We start from the raw sequence: 17,598 nt of genomic DNA, 5'->3' as shown, positions 1-17,598 counted from the left end.
TCCTGATACCCTCAACTCAGATATCGAAAATGTTGAAATCTGACCACACCTGCTTTATTTTCTCTTATATGGTATACTTAGAGAGGTCAGATTCATAAAGACAGAAAGCAGAATGCTGACTGTCAGGGCCTGGGGGGAGGAGGGAAATGGGGAGTGATTGTTTAATGGGAATAGATTTTTCAGTTTTTCAAGATGAAAATAGATCTGGAGATGGAGGTAATGATGGCTGCACCGAATGCAAATGTACTTAATGCCACCGAACTGTACACTTTAAATGATTAGCATGCTAAATTTATGGTATGTGCTTCTTAGTGTTTAATCACTAAGTCATGTTCGACTTCTTTGTGACTCCATGGACTATAGTCTGCCACACACCTCTGTTCATGGGATTTCCCAGGAAGGAATACAGCAGTGGGTTGCCATTTCGTCCTCTAGGGGATCTTCCCCTCCCAGGGATTGAACACGAGTCTCCTGCATTGGCAGGGGGATTCTTTACCACTGAGCCACCAGGGAAGCCCCTTAGTGGACAGTAGGCATTAAAAAACATAAGCCCTTATTATTAATATTTTTCTCCTCTCTTCTAATCACCACCAAAAACGTACAGAGTGGATATCTTTCCCCATATTTTACAAATGAGAAAAAAGAAGCTTAACAAAGTTGTCACTTACCCAGCTCCCAAATCAGAATATGATATTGCCAGGATTTCAATCCAGAACCAATTTGACTCCAAAACGCGTGATCTTTCCATTCCACCCTGCTTGGGTCTCACTTAAGGGATGAGAAACCTGAGGATTAGTGACACTGAGCACTAGGAGAAAGCTCAGATGCCCACAGGGGCCAGGCAGGTAATGGAGAAATCATCTGCCAGAGATTCTACCAGAGAGTCTTCGCTTTAACTAAATTATGGGTGAAGCAAGTAATACAATATGCACCTATATGGGACTGGAGATTGTGTTTCCAACTCTAATTTTTAAAGTAAATATCAAAAATAGAAATACACAGTTAATTTAATTGCCTTCCAAAAATTTTAAGCATAATGCAGCCAGCACTGTGTAGATCAAACAAATTATTTTCAGATCAGATGTAAACCCCAGTCACCCAGTGGCCACCCTAAGGAAGGTGTGGAGGAGACCTCGACACAGGTGTGATGAGTTCAGATGTGTCTAAACAACCCTCTACAGCTGAATACCACACCTTCCAGTGAGTGCCACTGTGGGAACCCAATTCCAGGATGCCAGGATTAATCGCTTTCTATGAGGTATAAAAAATGTAGAGGCTTCCCACATTCTCAAATGGTAGAGAATCTGCCTGCAATGCAGGAGACCCGAGTTCTGGAGCAGGAGGCAGAGAGGAGAAAGGATGGGCTGAGTGAAGGCAGTTCAGGATGCCCACGCCTGACAGAACCCGCCTGAAAGGAGGTCTACAGACAACCTGACTTCATGGCTCACTTTTTCTTCCTTCAGTCAGATCTTTGCCTGAAGCTACACCAGAAGACCTGTGGCAGCCCGTCGTCAAGGGGAGGACTGCACGACAGCCGGCCACGCTAATTAAAGGGGATTTTTTTCCTCCGAGATGAATGCGTGTTAAAAATATCAAATATTAATCACTGGCAACATTAATTTATAATAATGCTTGTCTCCCTTTCAGCTTCCAAACCGACATCTGGCATGACTGCTTTGAAACTGACACCCGCTCCATTGCGGGGATTATAAATAGCCTGGGTTAAAATCTTCACCTTGAACCAAACAGGCTGACTCCATGCGGTGGTTTATGGAATGAAGGGGGCTGCCTCGGGCACTAAAGTCCTGGGTGGGTCTATTTGGGATGGTGTTTAAAACATTTAAAAAAAATAAAAAAGACACCAACGGTGTACTGGGTGGGAGGGTTCTAGAGCGGCTCTGACTGGCTTCCTCCCTGGAGGAGGTCAGCCTCCTCCCACCTAGCCCACTTCATGATAGGGGCGGAGGGACGGGGCACAGGCTGTTTCATCCTGCCCTAAGCTCACCATCCAGTTTCTATACTTGCTCTTGGTGACTGATTAGTGCAGACACCATCCTTTATTGAAGGGGCACAAAACCCACTTTCTGTGGGCAGAAGAACAAGTCCTCTATCGGCCGGTAGAGCGCTGTCTGTGCACGAGCTCACTGGGCCTGGGGTTCGCACCACCTCATTCCAGCCTCATGACAACCCTGCGTGGGAAATAGCGGGAACGCCATTTCACTGAGAACAAAGTTAAAGAAGCAGTTTCCCTGAGGTCCCCCAGGCAGCTAGTGGTGGGCAGAGTCAAGATCACCCCAAGAAGAGGGGGTCCCTGGGGTCTCCTTGCTTAATAACTTTCCAACATTTTTCCTGTGGCTAAAACCCCAGCTTCCCAAGGGTCCCCTTTCCAGGAATTGGGATCCAGCATCTCTGCAGTGGAGCACAGGACTCTGGGTACCTAATGAACAACCCGCACCATGCTCCACCACCAGGGAGGGTTGGGGCCACATTGCTGTGGGGTTTACTTCACAACTAACTGGCGAGATGGCCAGAGTCGCTGTCCACGTGTAGCAGAGGTGCAAACAGACTCCGAGAGCTGCCTCACCCCTAACAGAGCCGAGCTGAAAATCTGAGCCTTTGGTCCCAGTGTCACCAGGAGGGGCAGGAGCATCAGACGGAAGGGCAGAGGGAGGACAGAGCACGCCATGGAGGGAAGCAGGCAGGTGGGGGATGGGGAGGGCAGCATCTGGGAAGGAAGGTGGGAGATGCTAGGGGCGGCACAGGACCCCATTTCTGATCGTCCCAAGCTCCCCAGGGGCTCAGGCGTCTCTGGGGCAAACAGCGAAGTCCTTCCTGGCCCACAGACTTTGCCATCCCCATGGGTCTCCCCTGGTCCAGGGCTCCTAGGAGAGTGCAGGCTGTCCGGGGGCGTGGTGGCCATAGGTAGCCTTGCCCAGGATCAGAAGTGCCCACAGGCCCTAATGGAAGGAAGGAACAAACACCTGGAGAACAGACCACTGACAGCACTCCTTAGTTACCTCACAGCTGCCCTTGCCAGTGAGGACGCTGGGGCCAGAGACTGTACGGGGAGCCCGGCTGGGGTTCAGCACTCCGCTGGGACCAAATCCTCCCAAGAGCATAATTCTACCTGACCCCCAAAACAGTTGTCCCTTTGCTTCTCCCAGGGCCTCATTGAGCCCCTTCTCAGTGTCCCTTCCTGGAAGCTAGGCAGGTCAGGTAGGCAGTCGCCACAGTGAGCTCTCAGAGGTGTGTCCCCTCCCCACACCTGGGAATGAGCTGTGGGCTGCCTTGGCCCATGGGGTTCCTTGCAAAGTTCTCCATCCCCAGCAGGCTTCTGGGGCAGAACAACCCCGAGCTGAGAGGCCTGGGCCCCATTTTCTGCTGCCCTGTCTCCCAAACATCCCCTGCTGACACGGAGCATCCCGATTGGTGGCTCAGGTCCAGGTTTCCACAGCTGGGCCCCAGATGGGGGCCTGGGAACATATGTAGGACACGTGTTTGCCTCTTGGCTGGGGCCTCGGGGTAGCCAGAGCCGCCTCCTCACCTGCAGGGCTTCCCAGCCTCCAGGTGGGGCCGCAGCTGTCCACCCTCGAGTGAGCGGAAATTATAGCCCCATGGGGGGCCTCCCCTCCTCCTCACAGTTGCCCCCTCCTTGTATTCCTCGTCCCCCTTGGTTTCACTTCAGTGACTGAGTTTTCCCCAGGGACAGCTGCACAAACTTTGGAACCTGATTTTGGATGGACGCAGACCCCATCACATTCTCTCTGCCTTCCCTCCTGTCCTGCTCGTCCTTGTTTTAATATTAAGCCCACGCTCTAGCTTGACTGGAGCTTTTCCTAATGGAAACTAGTCTCTCGGTCCCTTGGGGGAAAAGTAGAACTTTCATTATATGTTTATTTCCTCCAAAGGTTGGGGAGACAGACAGGGTAGGGCAGAGTTTCTTGGGAAAGGAGGTACAGGGACTACCAGCATCGGTCACAGCTGGAGGGGGGCTTGTTGTAGGCCCCACTGAATCTGAGTCTCTGGAGGTAACCCAGCAAACAGCGTTTTAACATCACCCCTTGGGCTTCTATGTACACTAAGGTTTGGGAACTGCAAGTCTACAGAGTAAATGACATTTCCTAGTCCTGGGGTCACCAGTCCTGAGATGCTTATCTCAGGGGACACACATGCGTTGGCAGGTTTAATTTGAACACAATCTGAGAAGAGCCAAAATAAAATTCAGAGCCCACACTCCTTATGCTTTTCCTAGAAAAAAAAAATTGTATAACGCAGTATTAAGATCATAGCCCATATTGAGCAAACATTCCATTTCACTTGGAAACAGTGACTCATATGTTTAAGCAGGGTATTAAGAAGCTCTTAGATAAGATTTGTGTAGCTATGTTCCCAAACGGAGTGTTATTAAGCTTTTCCCACATAAACCTGTGCTTTTAAACTACAGCATAATAATGGCACACAGGCCGAACAAACTGAGATTTCCTCCTACTGCGTTCAAATTCTGGGAAAGTGAAACGCATCCAAGAGCAGGTGTTTGTTTCTTCCTGGCAGTTTTATGATCTCTCACAGGGGAGATGCCTCAGGTAACTGGCTTAGTGAGTCAGGCAGACAGATCCCAGTGCTAACTGAGACATCTTCATAAATAAACAAAAAAATGTATAAAACATTCCCATGGAGCTTCCACCGGCCAAGGCAGCCCTAAGCTCTTCTCGTGCACTAATATCTAATCCTCACACCAACCCAAAGGGGCAGGTACTATTGTTACTGAACCAAACCTGGGACCCTTTGCCCAAGTGCAGTAGAGCCAAGACAACAAGTTGTGGCAAAGCAAAGTACAGTGTTTATTGCAGGGCACCAAACAAGAAGTCCTGGCAGCTCAGAAGATCCGAACTCCCCAATGGCTTTCCAGGGGTAGGCTTTTAAAGACAAGGTAAGCAGGAATTCCCTGATGGTCCAATGGTCCAATTCCCTGATGGTCCATGCTTCCACTGCAGGGAGCATGGGTTCAATCCCTAGTTGAGGAACTAAGATCCCGCATGTCACAAAGTACAGCCAGAAAAGTAAAATAAAGACAGGGTGAGGGAGAGGGTTGCAGGAGTGTAATCAGATCGTAGACATTCTTCTTTTGGTTAGTAGTGAGGTCATGGGCAGTCAGCATCATCAGCCTTCCGGTTCCAACCCATCTGGGGTCTCTGCGCTTCTGGGCAGCAGTCAGTCCGTTAACTTCTTCCACCTGGTGGGGGTTTCAGTATCTGCAAAACAACTCAAAGCCCCTGCTGCTGCTGCTAAGTCACTTCAGTCATGTCCGACTCTGTGTGACCCCATAGACGGAAGCCCACCAGGCTCCCCCGTCCCTGGGATTCTCCAGGCAAGAACACTGGAGGGGGAACTAAATGTCCTTGACTTTGTTTAATGGCTAAACTATTATTATTTGTCTCATTTGACTGTTTTCCTTTCTGCATTTTCTCACTTCTCAAATTAAATTTATTCTTTGGAACTCTAGCAAGGCCTAGGAGGTGAAAGTTTTTCTACAAATAAGAGGCAGTCAGAGGACATGGAGAGGTCTGTCCAGGCAAAGCCCCAGAGGATCCTGCTCGGTTACACTATTATTATTACTGTTGCCCATTTTACAGATGGGGAAACTGAGGTAGAGAGGCTTAGTAACTTGTCCACGGTTCCTATCTAATAAATAGCCTGACCAGGGTCCAAACTCGCAGTTTGTGCTGTTAAGTGCTGTGTCACCCCTGTAGCAAGGTAACTTTGCTGCTAATTCTGTGAGAGTTGCCAAACGAGCCAAATGCAAAATGACAAGAAAATGTCAAGCTGCCATTTGACAGATTTGTTTACTTGGTCTTCGGGGCTTAGTTTCATGATGAAATCTCACAGGTTTCTCTCTGCCTTGTCTCTGTCAGAGCTATGCCCACGGCTTCTTACTCACCAGTCTTTCTCTCTGCTTAGATCCAGTTAATCCTCCTCACTAATCTTCAGTCCCAAAATTAAGGCCCCTCTGTCCTCACTAGGCCAGGGGCTTTTCCTGCTCCTGATGACATGAGCCCACTCTGGGGGCTCTGATCCCTTTTAAAAACCACACCCATATTTTTTCTCCAAGTCACATGCATATTTAAATAAATCTAATATACCCATGATCCATGGGCAGTAGAGCCTTCCAAGTAGGGGTCTAACACAAGAAAGAATATTCTAGATGGAGGGCCCCAGATTGTCCCCCTCCTACTGGCCTGGGTCCAGTGGTCCCCTTGAGGCTCACACACTGTTCTCTGATGATTGTGGCTGGCTCCAGGCTCCCACAGGAGCCTTTCTTTATAAACTTTGAGTGGCAAACATCAGTGGAAGTTTATGGAGGTCGAGAGGGGTGTCAGAGGACCGAGGGGGAAGCCAACAAGGAGTGGATCCTGTTTCACCCTTATTCCTACCCAGGGTCAGCTGTCCCAAGCCTCTGTCCTCTGGCTGTGTAGCTGCTCCAGGCATGACCTTCACCATTCAACCCTGGGAACACAAATAGGACTCAAACACTGCCCTTCCTTCTCTTGTGGTGGAGGCTGACCGAACCATGAGAGCTTTCTAAGAGCAAGGGTTAACTCAGGGCCTGAGGTGTGTCCCAGTCACTTTGTGTCGATGGATCAGGTGGAGGTGGGGGATGCCTGTGGGTTCATCTGCAGGATGCCTTGGAGTCACAGGACGTGAGAGGAAAGCAGAGCATTCCCCACAGAGGAAACAGCCTGGGCAAAGATACACGTGGCATCTTCCACAAACCAGGACAGTCCTGAGGTTGGGAGGGCCAATGGAGACAGTAGGAGAGCAGAGAGAGGGTGCCCGGGCCAGAACACAAGGAGTTTTTCACTTCCAGACAAGACAAGCTTTCTCCTTTGTTGCAGAGAAGCCTTTTGGGGGATTTTTGATGGGGAAAGAACAGGGAAAATGTGCTGCCCAGGATGACTGATGGGCATGCAGGGGTGGATTCTAAGGAGAAACTGGAGGCAGAAGGAATAGGTAGAAACAGTTGCCATGGACCACACCAAGCAGGGTGAGGACTCAGACAGCCCCGGACTAGAGGGAAAAGGGGCAGAACCGAGAGACTTTTAGGAGGTAAAAGAAAGAGAGCTTGGTGATCATTTGACAAGGAAGTCAGAGACAAGGGACAGTAACAGAGAGACAGTTCTAGACTGCCCTCGAGCTTCAGACTTCATAGTAGGGGGCGGTGGGAGCACGAACCATCAAGACCAGCAGAGAAAAGGAAGACTTGGGAAGACAAGCAGTTCTTCCCATGCAGTGCTCCGCTGCACACAGACAGGCTGGCGGAGGTGGCGGGGGGGCGGGGCAGCATCCAATCATTTTCCTCTGACCTCCATCCAGCACCACTTTTCTAATCATGGAGAATCCGTGAGAGATGTCTCACAGGAAGATGACAGAGGCTTCCAGGAAAGAAATTTGTAGGGTGGAACTGGAAGCAAAAGAGCAATTAAACATGTGTCCTGGCATGCCTCTTCACCCAGGTGGAAGCATTGTCCCTCTAAATCTCTGATTGAGTATAACACCTGGGATGTCTGGGGAGTGGTCCCCATCTGCTCTGAGAGCTCCCTTCCTTCTGATGCTGCCATCTATTCCTCCTCAGCTCTTCTGTGCCACCCCCGTGTCAGCCACTAGATGACACCAGACTCCACCAGCTGAGAAGGAAACCTAGCGCATTTGTGCAGTCCTTTCCCACTCTGCAACCCCATGAACTGTAGCCTGCCTGGCTCCTCTGTGGATTTTCCAGCCAAGAAGCCTGCCTGGCTCCTCTGTCCATAGGATTTTCCAGCCAAGAATACTGGAGTAGGTTGCCTTTTCCTCCTCCAGCGAATCTTCCTGACCCAGGATCGAATCCACATCTCTTTCGTCATCTGCATTGCCAGGCGGATTCTTTATCACTGCATCACCTGGGATCTGGGCAAATATGGGGCGGTCAGGCTGTCACTAAAGGGACCCACATCTTGAAGGGCTGTCTATTTCACCTAATTCTAATTTAATTTAATTCTTCTATAACACATTCTTACTGCGAGTATATTATTCTTACAAGTTGGTTCTTTTAATAACTATATTTATGAAGAAAGTGAAAGTGTCAGTCACTCAGTCATGTCCATCTCTTTGTGACCCCATAAACTGTAGCCCAACCAGGCTCCTCTGTCCATGAAATTCTCCAGGCAAGAATACTGGAGTGGGGTTGCCATTTCCTTCTCCAGGGGATCTTCCCAACTCAGGGATCAAACCCAGGTCTCCTGCATTGCAGGCAGATTCTTTACTGGCTGAGTCACCAATATATATATAAGATATATTCTTCAAATTTATGAAGAATATATTCCTAAATGTAAAGAATTCTCACAAATATACTTTCCTTGGGCTTCCCTGGTAGCTCAATGGTAAAGAATCAGCCTGCCAAGACAGGAGACGTGGGTTCTATCCCTGGGTTGGAAAGATCTCCTGAAGAAGGAAATGGCATCCTACTCCAGTATTCGTGCCTGAAAAATCCTGTGGACAGAGGAGCCTGGTGGGCTACAGTCCGTGGAGTCACAAAAGAATCAGATACAACTGAGAGACCAAACAACAACATACTTTTCCTTAGCTTCCCTAGCCTCCCCTGTGATCTCTTCAATCTTCAGGAAAAAAAGCAGCAGGGAACTGGGGCAAAGACCAATTATCAATTCCTCAAAAGTCTGATATAAAAAGTGAGAATCAGTCATGTTAGATTAAAAGAATTAGTTTGGCCCATCAACAGGTTTGTAGATCAGCCACCTCCCACGGGAATGGAGAGGCAGTTGCAGGCGGCATGTCTCCAGCCACAGGGCCCCTTGTGCCTGCAGCCACCCCGCGTCTCTTCTCCATCACACTGATTCCTGCAGCAATGCCCCACCCAGGTCAGCTCTGCTCACAGAGGGTGACTGGCTGGGAAAGCCCTGCATGCAGCATGACCTGATAGCAGAAGGCGGTTCCTGGAGATCCAAAGGACAGGATGGCAAACTGGATTCCTGGACATGGAAAGGAACTCTACATCCAGTACCTGAGCCTGAGAGTCAGGGGCCAGGAGACTCAAGAGATACAAGAATAATAGCAAATGAAGCAACTGATAAAGGATTAATCTCCAAAATATACAAGCAGCTCCTACAGCTCAATTCCAGAAACATAAATGACCCAATCAAAAAATGGGCCAAAGAACTAAACAGACATTTCTCCAAAGAAGACATAAAGATGGCTAACAAACACATGAAAAAATGCTCAACATCCCTCATAATCAGAGAAATGCAAATCAAAACCACAATGAGATACCATTTCACACCAGTCAGAATGGCTGCTATCCAAAAGTCTACATGCAATAAATGCTGGAGAGGATGTGGAGAGAAAGGAACCCTCTTACACTGTTGGTGGGAATGCAAACTAGTACAGCCACTATGGAGAACAGTGTGGAGATTCCTTAAAAAACTGGAACTAGAACTGCCATATGATCCAGCAATTGCACTCCTGGGCATACACACCGAGGAAACCAGAATTGAAAGAGACACATGTACTCCAATGTTCATTGCAGCACTGTTTATAATAGCCAGGACGTGGAAGCAACCTAGATGTCCATCTGCAGACGAATGGTTAAGAAAGCTTTGGTACATATACACAATGGAGTATTACTCAGCCATTAAAAAGAATGCATTTGAACCAGTTCTAATGAGGTGGATGAAACTAGAGCCTATTATACAGAGTGAAGTAAGCCAGAAAGAAAAACACCAATACAATATACTAACGCATATATATGGAATTTAGAAAGATGGTAACCTTAACCCTGTATACGAGACAGCAAAAGAGACACAGATGTATAGAACAGTCTTTGGGACTCTGTGGGAGAGGGTGAGGGTGGGATGCTTTGGGAGAATGGCATTGAAACATGTATATTATCATATGTGAAACAAATCGCCAGTTCAGGGTCGATGCATATTACAGGATGCTCGGGGCTGGTATGCGGGGATGACCCAGAGGGAAGATAAGGGGAGGAGGGAGGTGGGAGGGGGGTTCGGGAGGGGGAACTCATGTACACCCGGGGTGGATTCATGTCAATGTATGGCAAAACCAACCAATATAATATTGTAAAATAATTAGCCTCCAGTAAAAATAAAATTAAAAAAAGAAGAAAAATAAAGAGATACAAGAAGCAGGCAGGTGTGCAGAGCAAGCACCAGTGTCTGTCGATGGAGCCAAAATCAAAGTGGAAGCCCTATGTGGCGCCCAGGCCTGGCCTGGGTGGGCCCTGCAGTAAAGCCTGTCCTAAGCACACCCTGAGCAGGGTTATGATAGGGTTAAGCGCAAGGAAAGGAGGGCAGGACCCCAGGACTAAGAAACCAGTCTCCTTGGAGGCTTCTGAGAGGCGGAGGATACAATATACTTTTCATCTTATATTTTACACTTTCCTAGACTAAGAATTGAGATGAGGAAGGGACGGCTAGCACTTAAGAGATACTCCAGTCCCTGGTTCAGATGCAGAATCAGGGCCTCACCAGCCCGTCCCTGAAGCAGACTTTCTCACCCACACGTGGTGACCTGGTGGTGTGAACTATTTGACACTCAACAAAAGGCACAAAAGGGCTCAGCTCACAAGGCCTCCTGCCTCCAACCCAGAAACCCATTTGAGCCACACCCTACTCATCACCTAGAGCCCACTGAGCTGCCTCGAACCCTTCATGCAAACAGACCCTGTATCCACTTTCTCCAAAAAATTGCCCCAGAGGGGAGGAAGGATTCCAGTCACATCCCTCTCCTACCCGGACACAGCCCAGCCCTGCCCCCTCCCCACATCCCCAGGCCCGGCAGGAACACACGGCCACTTGACCCTTGTTCATGCTTTTATTCTGCAACCAGCAGTTAGTGCGCGTGGCTACTGGCATTGCCATGCCAGGGTGAGCCTTGGGCAGGGTCCAGATGGGAGGTGCTGAGGGGGACTGGGATTGTACACCAGATGGAGGCCAGCAGTGTGACACCCAGACAAAGTGCTCTGAACTTCAGGCAGCCCTCAGCTTCTAGAGAAGATGCCGTATTTATAACAGATGTGGGGCCCACACAGCCTGGCCATGGTCCTGGGTCGTGGCCCCCTCCTGTGTCCAAAATCAGTGGCCCGCCGGCTACTCCCCATCCCTCCTCCAGCTGAGCAGAGGCCAAAGGCTTCCTCAAGGTCACACACAGACCTGCTTTTGACACTTGGAAGGGGACTATTGGAGGGAACTCACTGACTGCCTCATGAACCACCACTGTCTGCATTTCACGGGAAGGCAGCAGGATCAGGGGCTTCACTGTGAACTGGTAACATGTGCTGGGAGGGGCATGGGAGGCCCGCAGTTCTGACCCAGCGGGCTGGCCGCAGGCTGAACCCACAGCAGCCTTGTGGAGGCCAACTGACCTCTTGGGGCCCCGTGGTTTCCACGAGCTCACTGATGCAGGCAGAAGCACACACGCCAGAGGGGAGTGCAGGGCCCGGAGGGCCTGCAGTGGAGGAAGGGCAGGGCAGGAAGAGACACAAGGAAGGAGTACGTCCCTGTCACTCACCGCCCCTGGCGGCCTGAGCAGTTCACCTGGCCTTCCTCCAGGACCACAGCCACCAGCCAGGGCCCCACAGGCCGGCCGGGCAGACCGTGAACCCCTGCGACACATGTCTGCTTTGGTGCACGTATGTGGGCAAGGGAGCAGGGGCGGAGGTCAGCAGAGCAGGGAGCGGGGCAGCAGAGGGGATGCAGGGCTGGGCCACCCAGCAGGAATAGAAGTCCAAGGGAGACCACCGCAGGCTGTGCTCAGAAAGAGGCCTGGGACCCCCGGTGGGTGTCCTGAGACCAGACACACTCCTAAAAGTTGATGTTCTTCAAGTTGGTGGAGCAGCGGTACCTGCCGTCCAGGCCACGGGAACACAGCAGGTTGGGCAGGCAGGGGCAGGCATGGTGCTGCCGTTTTCTGAAGAAGGGGACCTGGGGAGAGAGAGGAGAGGAGACGTCACCTTCACCAAAGGGAGGCGGGCCCCTGGGGGGAGCCTCTGGCCAGACCAGCCCTGGCTGAAATGTCTCACCACCTGCACCCCAGCACCACACTAACGGCTTCTACAGAGGAGGAAACTGATGCGCAGAGAGGTTAAGTAACATGCCAAGGTCACACAGCCAGCTCATGGAGGAGCCAGGATTTGACCTCAGGCGATCTAGCTCTGACACTGTGATCAGCCACTATGCCATGTGGCCCACCCACCTATCCCCCAAACCCCACGAGCCCCCACACCACCCACCGGGGGCCCCCCGCTGACCCAGCACACCCACTCTCTCACAGTTCACACCCACACCAGTGGTTGAATATCACTTGTAGCTCATCCATTGCACTCTCCACCCTGTGTGGGTGTCAGGGATGTAGCTGCACAGGACAGGGTCCTTGCTGGATGACTCACACCCACAGGAAGGCTGAGCCTTCCTCAAGGAGGGTGAGTAGGAGGGGTTAGGAGCATAGATAAGTCGGACAGCCTGGGCTCAAATTAGGTCTGCCAATTCCCAGCTGTGTGACAACTAGCACGTTATTTAGCCTCTCTGTGCTTCAATTTATTATCTGTAAAAGGAGTTATTAATATTGGCTACCACTATTACACATGGTTGTAAATAGGTTTACATGATAAAGAGGTTTAAACTTGCAAAAAAATCACTTAGTATGAAGGTTGGCATGTGGTAAGCGCTCGGTGTATTGCCTCTGCTGCCCACTTTGGGAATACCCCAAGGCTACAAGGACTGTGCTCTGTCTCCCTCCCCGCCTCAGCCTCCTCATGCCTAGGAGGGCTGTGCCAGGGAGGATCATGGTTGGAGGATGCTCCTGGGTGCAGGCGTGCTCCCCAGAGGGACTTGCAGGGCATCTTGGCCACAGAAAGCCCAGGGGAGGGGGCGCAAGCCCACAGATGCTGCCGCATCCACTTGACAGAAAAAAGGCCATGCAGCTGTTCTGTGGTCACTGGGCTGGGAGCTCCTCAGGAAGCAGAGGGTGCTGGATGCCTAGGGCACAGAGGAGTGAATCTCCTTAAACTGTGTTCCCTGGGGGCCTGGCCAACCTCACCCTGCACACCCCCTCATACTCAGGCTCTGGGTGGGATCCCACTTTACAGTTTTACTGTGTTGTTTTCTTGAGAGAAGGATGTCGGTGTGTTTGTGTGTGCATGCTTAGTCACTCAGTCTTGTCAAACACTTTGCCACCCCATGGCTTGTAGCCTGCCATTCTCCTCTGTCCGTGGGATTCTCCAGGCAACAAGACTGGAGTGGGTTGCCACTCCCTTCTCCAGAGGATCTTCCCAACCCAGGGATCGAACCTGTAACTCCTTCATCTCCTGCATTGCAGGCGGATTCTTTACCACTGAGCCACCTGGGAAGTCCCGAGGGAAGAACCCTGTGCAGTAAAGGGCATTCAGGAGACTCTCAGAATCTGAATTTATCAGATCATAAACTTTAGGAGTGTCAGTCTACTCCCCCGCTTTGTATGCATGAGGTAACTGAGACCCAGGGCCTTCGGCAAGTGAGAAACTGGGGTTCCTCCATGGAACCAGCCTCCATGTCTAACAGGCTGTGTGATTAGGACCCCACTGTACCCCAACCGCCTCCAAAGTAAGGAGGTGGCGAGAAATTCCTAGATTGGAGTCGGAACACAGATCCAGAGCCTTGAGCCAGTGTGAGCAGTACCTTGTGGCTGCCGGGGTGGCATTCCTCTCCTGCCCGCCCCAGCGGGGTGCATACCCGCAGCCCACGCAGCCACAGGCTGACCGCACAGCAGGTGCCGGCCCCGCACTGGATATCCCGTTCGCAGGCCTGCAGGGGGAAGACAAAGGGGCCATTAGTGCCCGTGAGCACCACCGCAGAGAAACCAGAAGGGAAAGTACACCCGAAAACCCTTCAGAGGGGTGCTGGGAGCGGTACCCAGGCCTCAGTCCCCCAGGACACCCGAGGCTGTGCAGTGCCACCCCTGCTCCTGTCGAGGTGGGAAACTCAGGGCTCAGCAGGGCAGCAGACTTGGATCTGAGAGTCCTCTGAGCTCCTCTGAGGCCACTCGGTGGGGAGGCTTTCCTCTGACAAGGCTAGATCTTAGAAGACAGAGCTTTTCTAGCACCAGGAGGTGCTCAGTGGATGCTAATGATATTGAATTAACTCGAATTCTTTGAGGGGGAGGGTCGCAATGGCCTGCACCCCAGCGTGGTCCGTGTCAGGTTTCTGTGGACAGGGACCCTCCAGGCCTCACCCAGCAGTACTCGGAGTTGGTGCCTCTCCTCCCCACCATGGCCCCCTCAGTCCTCCCTGGAAACCCAGTCTCATCTGAGGGGCCAGCACCCCCGACAGGTGTTCCCTCCCAAGGCATCTCTGCTGGCCTGCCTGGCCCCTCTGTGACAATTGGCAAGTTGTTTAACCTCTCTGTGCCTCAGTTTACTAGCAGTAAAATGGGTTAGTAATAGTAACTCCTCTGGGATGGATTCCTCTGGGCTGGGCTCCCAAATCAGGGGCTGAGTGGCCCTGCTGGTTTCGGAAAGGTGCCATCTATGTGTGTTTCAGTCACTCAGTCGTGTCTGACTCTTTGCAACCCATGAACTGTAGACCACCAGGCTCTTCTGTCCATGGGATTCTCCAGGCAAGAGTACTGGAGTCGGTTGCCTTTCTTGCCTCCAGGGGATCTTTCCAACCCAGGGACTGAACCCAGGTCTCCCAAATTGCATGCAGATTCTTTACCATCTGAGCCACCAGGGTAGACCCACACTAACCTGCTTTAAGCAAAAGCCTACATTAAGGAAAACAGAACTAAACTGCTCCAGACTCAGGAGAGGCCACCCTGTTGAAGCATCCCACCTTCCCATTTCAGAGATCTATGGCTTCTCTGAGCTGAGGCTGGGAGCTGGGTTTGGGTTGGCCCTTCTCCATTGGGCTTCCCTTGTTGCTCAGCTGGTAAAGAATCCGCCTGCAATGGGGTAGACCTGGGTTCGATCCCTGAGCTGGGAAAATCCCCCTGGAGAAGAGAAAGGCTACCCACTCCAGTATTCTGACCTGGAGAATTCCATGCACTGCATAGTCCATGGAGTCGCAAAAAGTCGGACAGGACTGAGCAACTTTCACTTCACTTCTTCTCTGTTGGGCCATGGAGTGCCCTCTGGCAGTCTCGTGGGGCACTGCAGTGAAGTGGGGCATGCTGGGGCTGCTCGACACTCAAAGGAGGTGCAGGTGGCAGTCACCTGGTCTCCAACCTGGTGAGGGCGCGTCTCACACACCATCCGGTCCCTGAAAGCTCAGGGTCAGGGCTGAGTGGACTCCACCTGACTCTTCTGCCACAGAGGCATGGCGTCACTGTCCCCCTCTGGGACGAGGGACCCTCAGGACTGATTGGGGACAGTCACAGTCTAGGGAGCAGGGCACGGTGGGGACGGTAGAGCCCAGCCTCTTTCTGAGAGTCAGACTGGGCAGCAGCAGGGCTTAGTGTGCGGAGGGAGCAGTTCTAACTACTCTGACTACCATGGTCGGGTCTGCTGTGTGTGTCCCTCTTCGCTGTTTTCCCAAGGGTCAACTTGGAGTCTCTTCTAGGAAGACATTTTCCCATCTCTAAATCCTCCCTCCTGCCAGACCTGTCTCTGGGCCAGACTCAGGGCCAACCTGCTGCCTGGTGGGGTAACCATGGCTTCCACCCTCTGCTCTCACCCTCCCGGTCTTCAAGCTGCACAAGAGGAAGGCAGACTTCGGTAGTTTACAATCATTAGGTACAATTCTGTCCTGACAGTTGTATTTATGCTTTGGGTCCCAAAAGCATTGGCTTGCCTTTGATGTTTGTTCTGCTTTGAAACTCAGTCTTTTTTCTCTAAAAGGGAGAAGAAAGAGACTTTGGTTTCTGTGAACATTACAGTTAATCCAGTTCCAGGAATGGTTTGGCCTTCTCTACATTTCCATTTTCTGTGTAAAAAGCTGGAGGAAGTTGAAACAAAAGTGAATGTCCCTCTTTTATTTTTTGGTTCTAGTGGTTTTTTATATAGAAAGCTCCCAGGTCAGTCATTACTTTCTGTTTCCATAAGAATGGTCCCATCACCATCACACAACCTGTGCCCATGAAAGGGTGGGTCCAGGTGAAGTCAAACTTCTGAGGGAGAACCACTGTTGGGGTGTCTTGAATACTACAATGTGCCTGCCTGGGTGCACCCACAGTGGGACTGGATTTCTACTTGTTATCTGACACTTGTTTCTGGGTCACTTAGCCAATTGTTGGCATCACCTTTATTCCTGTCAACTGGGCACAGAGTTAAAACATATAAACTGCACGGGAAAGAAAGAGTTTCAAGATCGACTTTCTTAAGAGTAGAGAAAGCAGAGATTAAACATACCCAATAGAAGCTAAATAAGGTCATAGCCTTTAATTAAGTCAACTTGCTATGTAAATTACACTTGACATGTGAACCAAACCATGGATGAAAACTAAAATTTACACAAAAGATAAATTAGGGAGTGCTAATTCACTTCATAAAAGATTCATTATTACTCAAAAATCTTCTTTTGACCAAAGGTCCAAACTTCAGAATTTGCAATGCTCTCCTCATTTATTGAAAGCAGAATTTGATTCACACAGTTTCTCTGAAGCAGATCCCCTTTATCGAGCTCTAACTAATGTGAAAACCCTGTGAGATGCCTCTCAGAAGTGCGGTCTGGGGCTGGCGCCCATGCCCTTGGTTTGCCTCCTGTGTGGTTCTTGGGGCCTGTCCCGTGCAGACCCTGACCTCCTCCCAAAACCCAGGGCCAAGAGAATGTTGGGCGCCTTACCCCGGTGATCACGGCACAGTCAGACACGGCCACCAAAAGGAGCATCACTGAGACTCGCGCGGCGCCTCTCATGGTCGTGGGGAAGGCACCCACTGCCAGCTCCGCTGCCTCCACACCGCCTCAGACCTGCCAGCTCGGAAGGCCAGGCTCTCCCCTGAGATTTATAGCGTCCGATCCAGGCTGCCCGTGGATGCCTTGTCTCCACTCTGGCCCATCACACTGTTATTCAGATGATCTCAGAGATGGAGATGAGACCTGAATCCCTAATGACATTGAATCACCATCAAAACCAATAAAGATGAACCATTGGCGGCAGTGACAGTCGCTCTGACTCTCAGGACGCAGTGATCCAGTCAGCTCCATGCATCGCACCCCACAGTCCTTGTCGCCTCTGGGGCATCCTTCTATTCTGCTTGAGGCCAGGGGAAGGCTTTGGTAATAAATCAAGGGATTTGCAACATCACCATTCACCCCTCCCTGCACCAAACCCAGCAGCATCGGCTCCTTCACGCTCAAGCCAACAAGAATAATCTGGGCACTTCCTGTCAGCTCAGCATGGAGTGAGGGGCTGAGGACATAGTGAGAAGGTAGTGTCCTCGGTCCCCTAGAACAGGGGTCCCCAACCTCCAGGATCTAATGCTTGGTGATCTGAGGTAGGGCTGATGTAATAATAACACAAATGAAGTGCACAGTAAGTGTAATGTACTTGAAATCATCCCAAAACCATCCCCCAACTTGGTCCAGATCCATGGAAAAATTATCTTCCATGAAACTGCTCTCT

At 50.9% G+C, this 17,598-nt stretch overlaps 1 protein-coding gene across 1 annotated transcript; it reads right to left on the bottom strand.

Moving 5' to 3' along the window:
- Nucleotides 1–11,867: 11,867 nt before the first annotated feature.
- Nucleotides 11,868–16,889, bottom strand: PROK1 (prokineticin 1). The gene is made up of 3 exons (XM_055403734.2): nt 16,818–16,889; nt 13,719–13,844; nt 11,868–11,987 (listed from the first exon to the last, which is right to left on the bottom strand). The coding sequence occupies exons 1-3, from the start codon at nt 16,887–16,889 to the stop codon at nt 11,868–11,870; spliced, it is 318 nt and encodes a 105-aa protein (XP_055259709.1).
- Between the last annotated feature and the right edge of the window lie 709 nt (nt 16,890–17,598).

The sequence above is a fragment of the Moschus berezovskii genome, chromosome 4, assembly GCF_049115385.1.
Source record: "Moschus berezovskii isolate FMDL1 chromosome 4, NW_MosBer_1.0, whole genome shotgun sequence".
Lineage (NCBI taxonomy): Eukaryota > Metazoa > Chordata > Mammalia > Artiodactyla > Moschidae > Moschus > Moschus berezovskii.
This window is presented reverse-complemented; position numbering and strand designations above follow the sequence as displayed.

What these genes read in the sequence shown, in the direction of transcription:
- PROK1 (XM_055403734.2), bottom strand. Translation starts at nt 16,889, where the DNA reads ATGAGAGGCGCCGCGCGAGTCTCAGTGATGCTCCTTTTGGTGGCCGTG. An exon ending in ACTGTGCCGTGATCACCGGG is followed by an intron (nt 13,845 to 16,817) that starts GTAAGGCGCCCA and finishes TTCCCCCTGCAG; the next exon opens with GCCTGCGAACGGGATATCCA. An exon ending in GCCACCCCGGCAGCCACAAG is followed by an intron (nt 11,988 to 13,718) that starts GTACTGCTCACA and finishes CTCTCTCCCCAG; the next exon opens with GTCCCCTTCTTCAGAAAACG.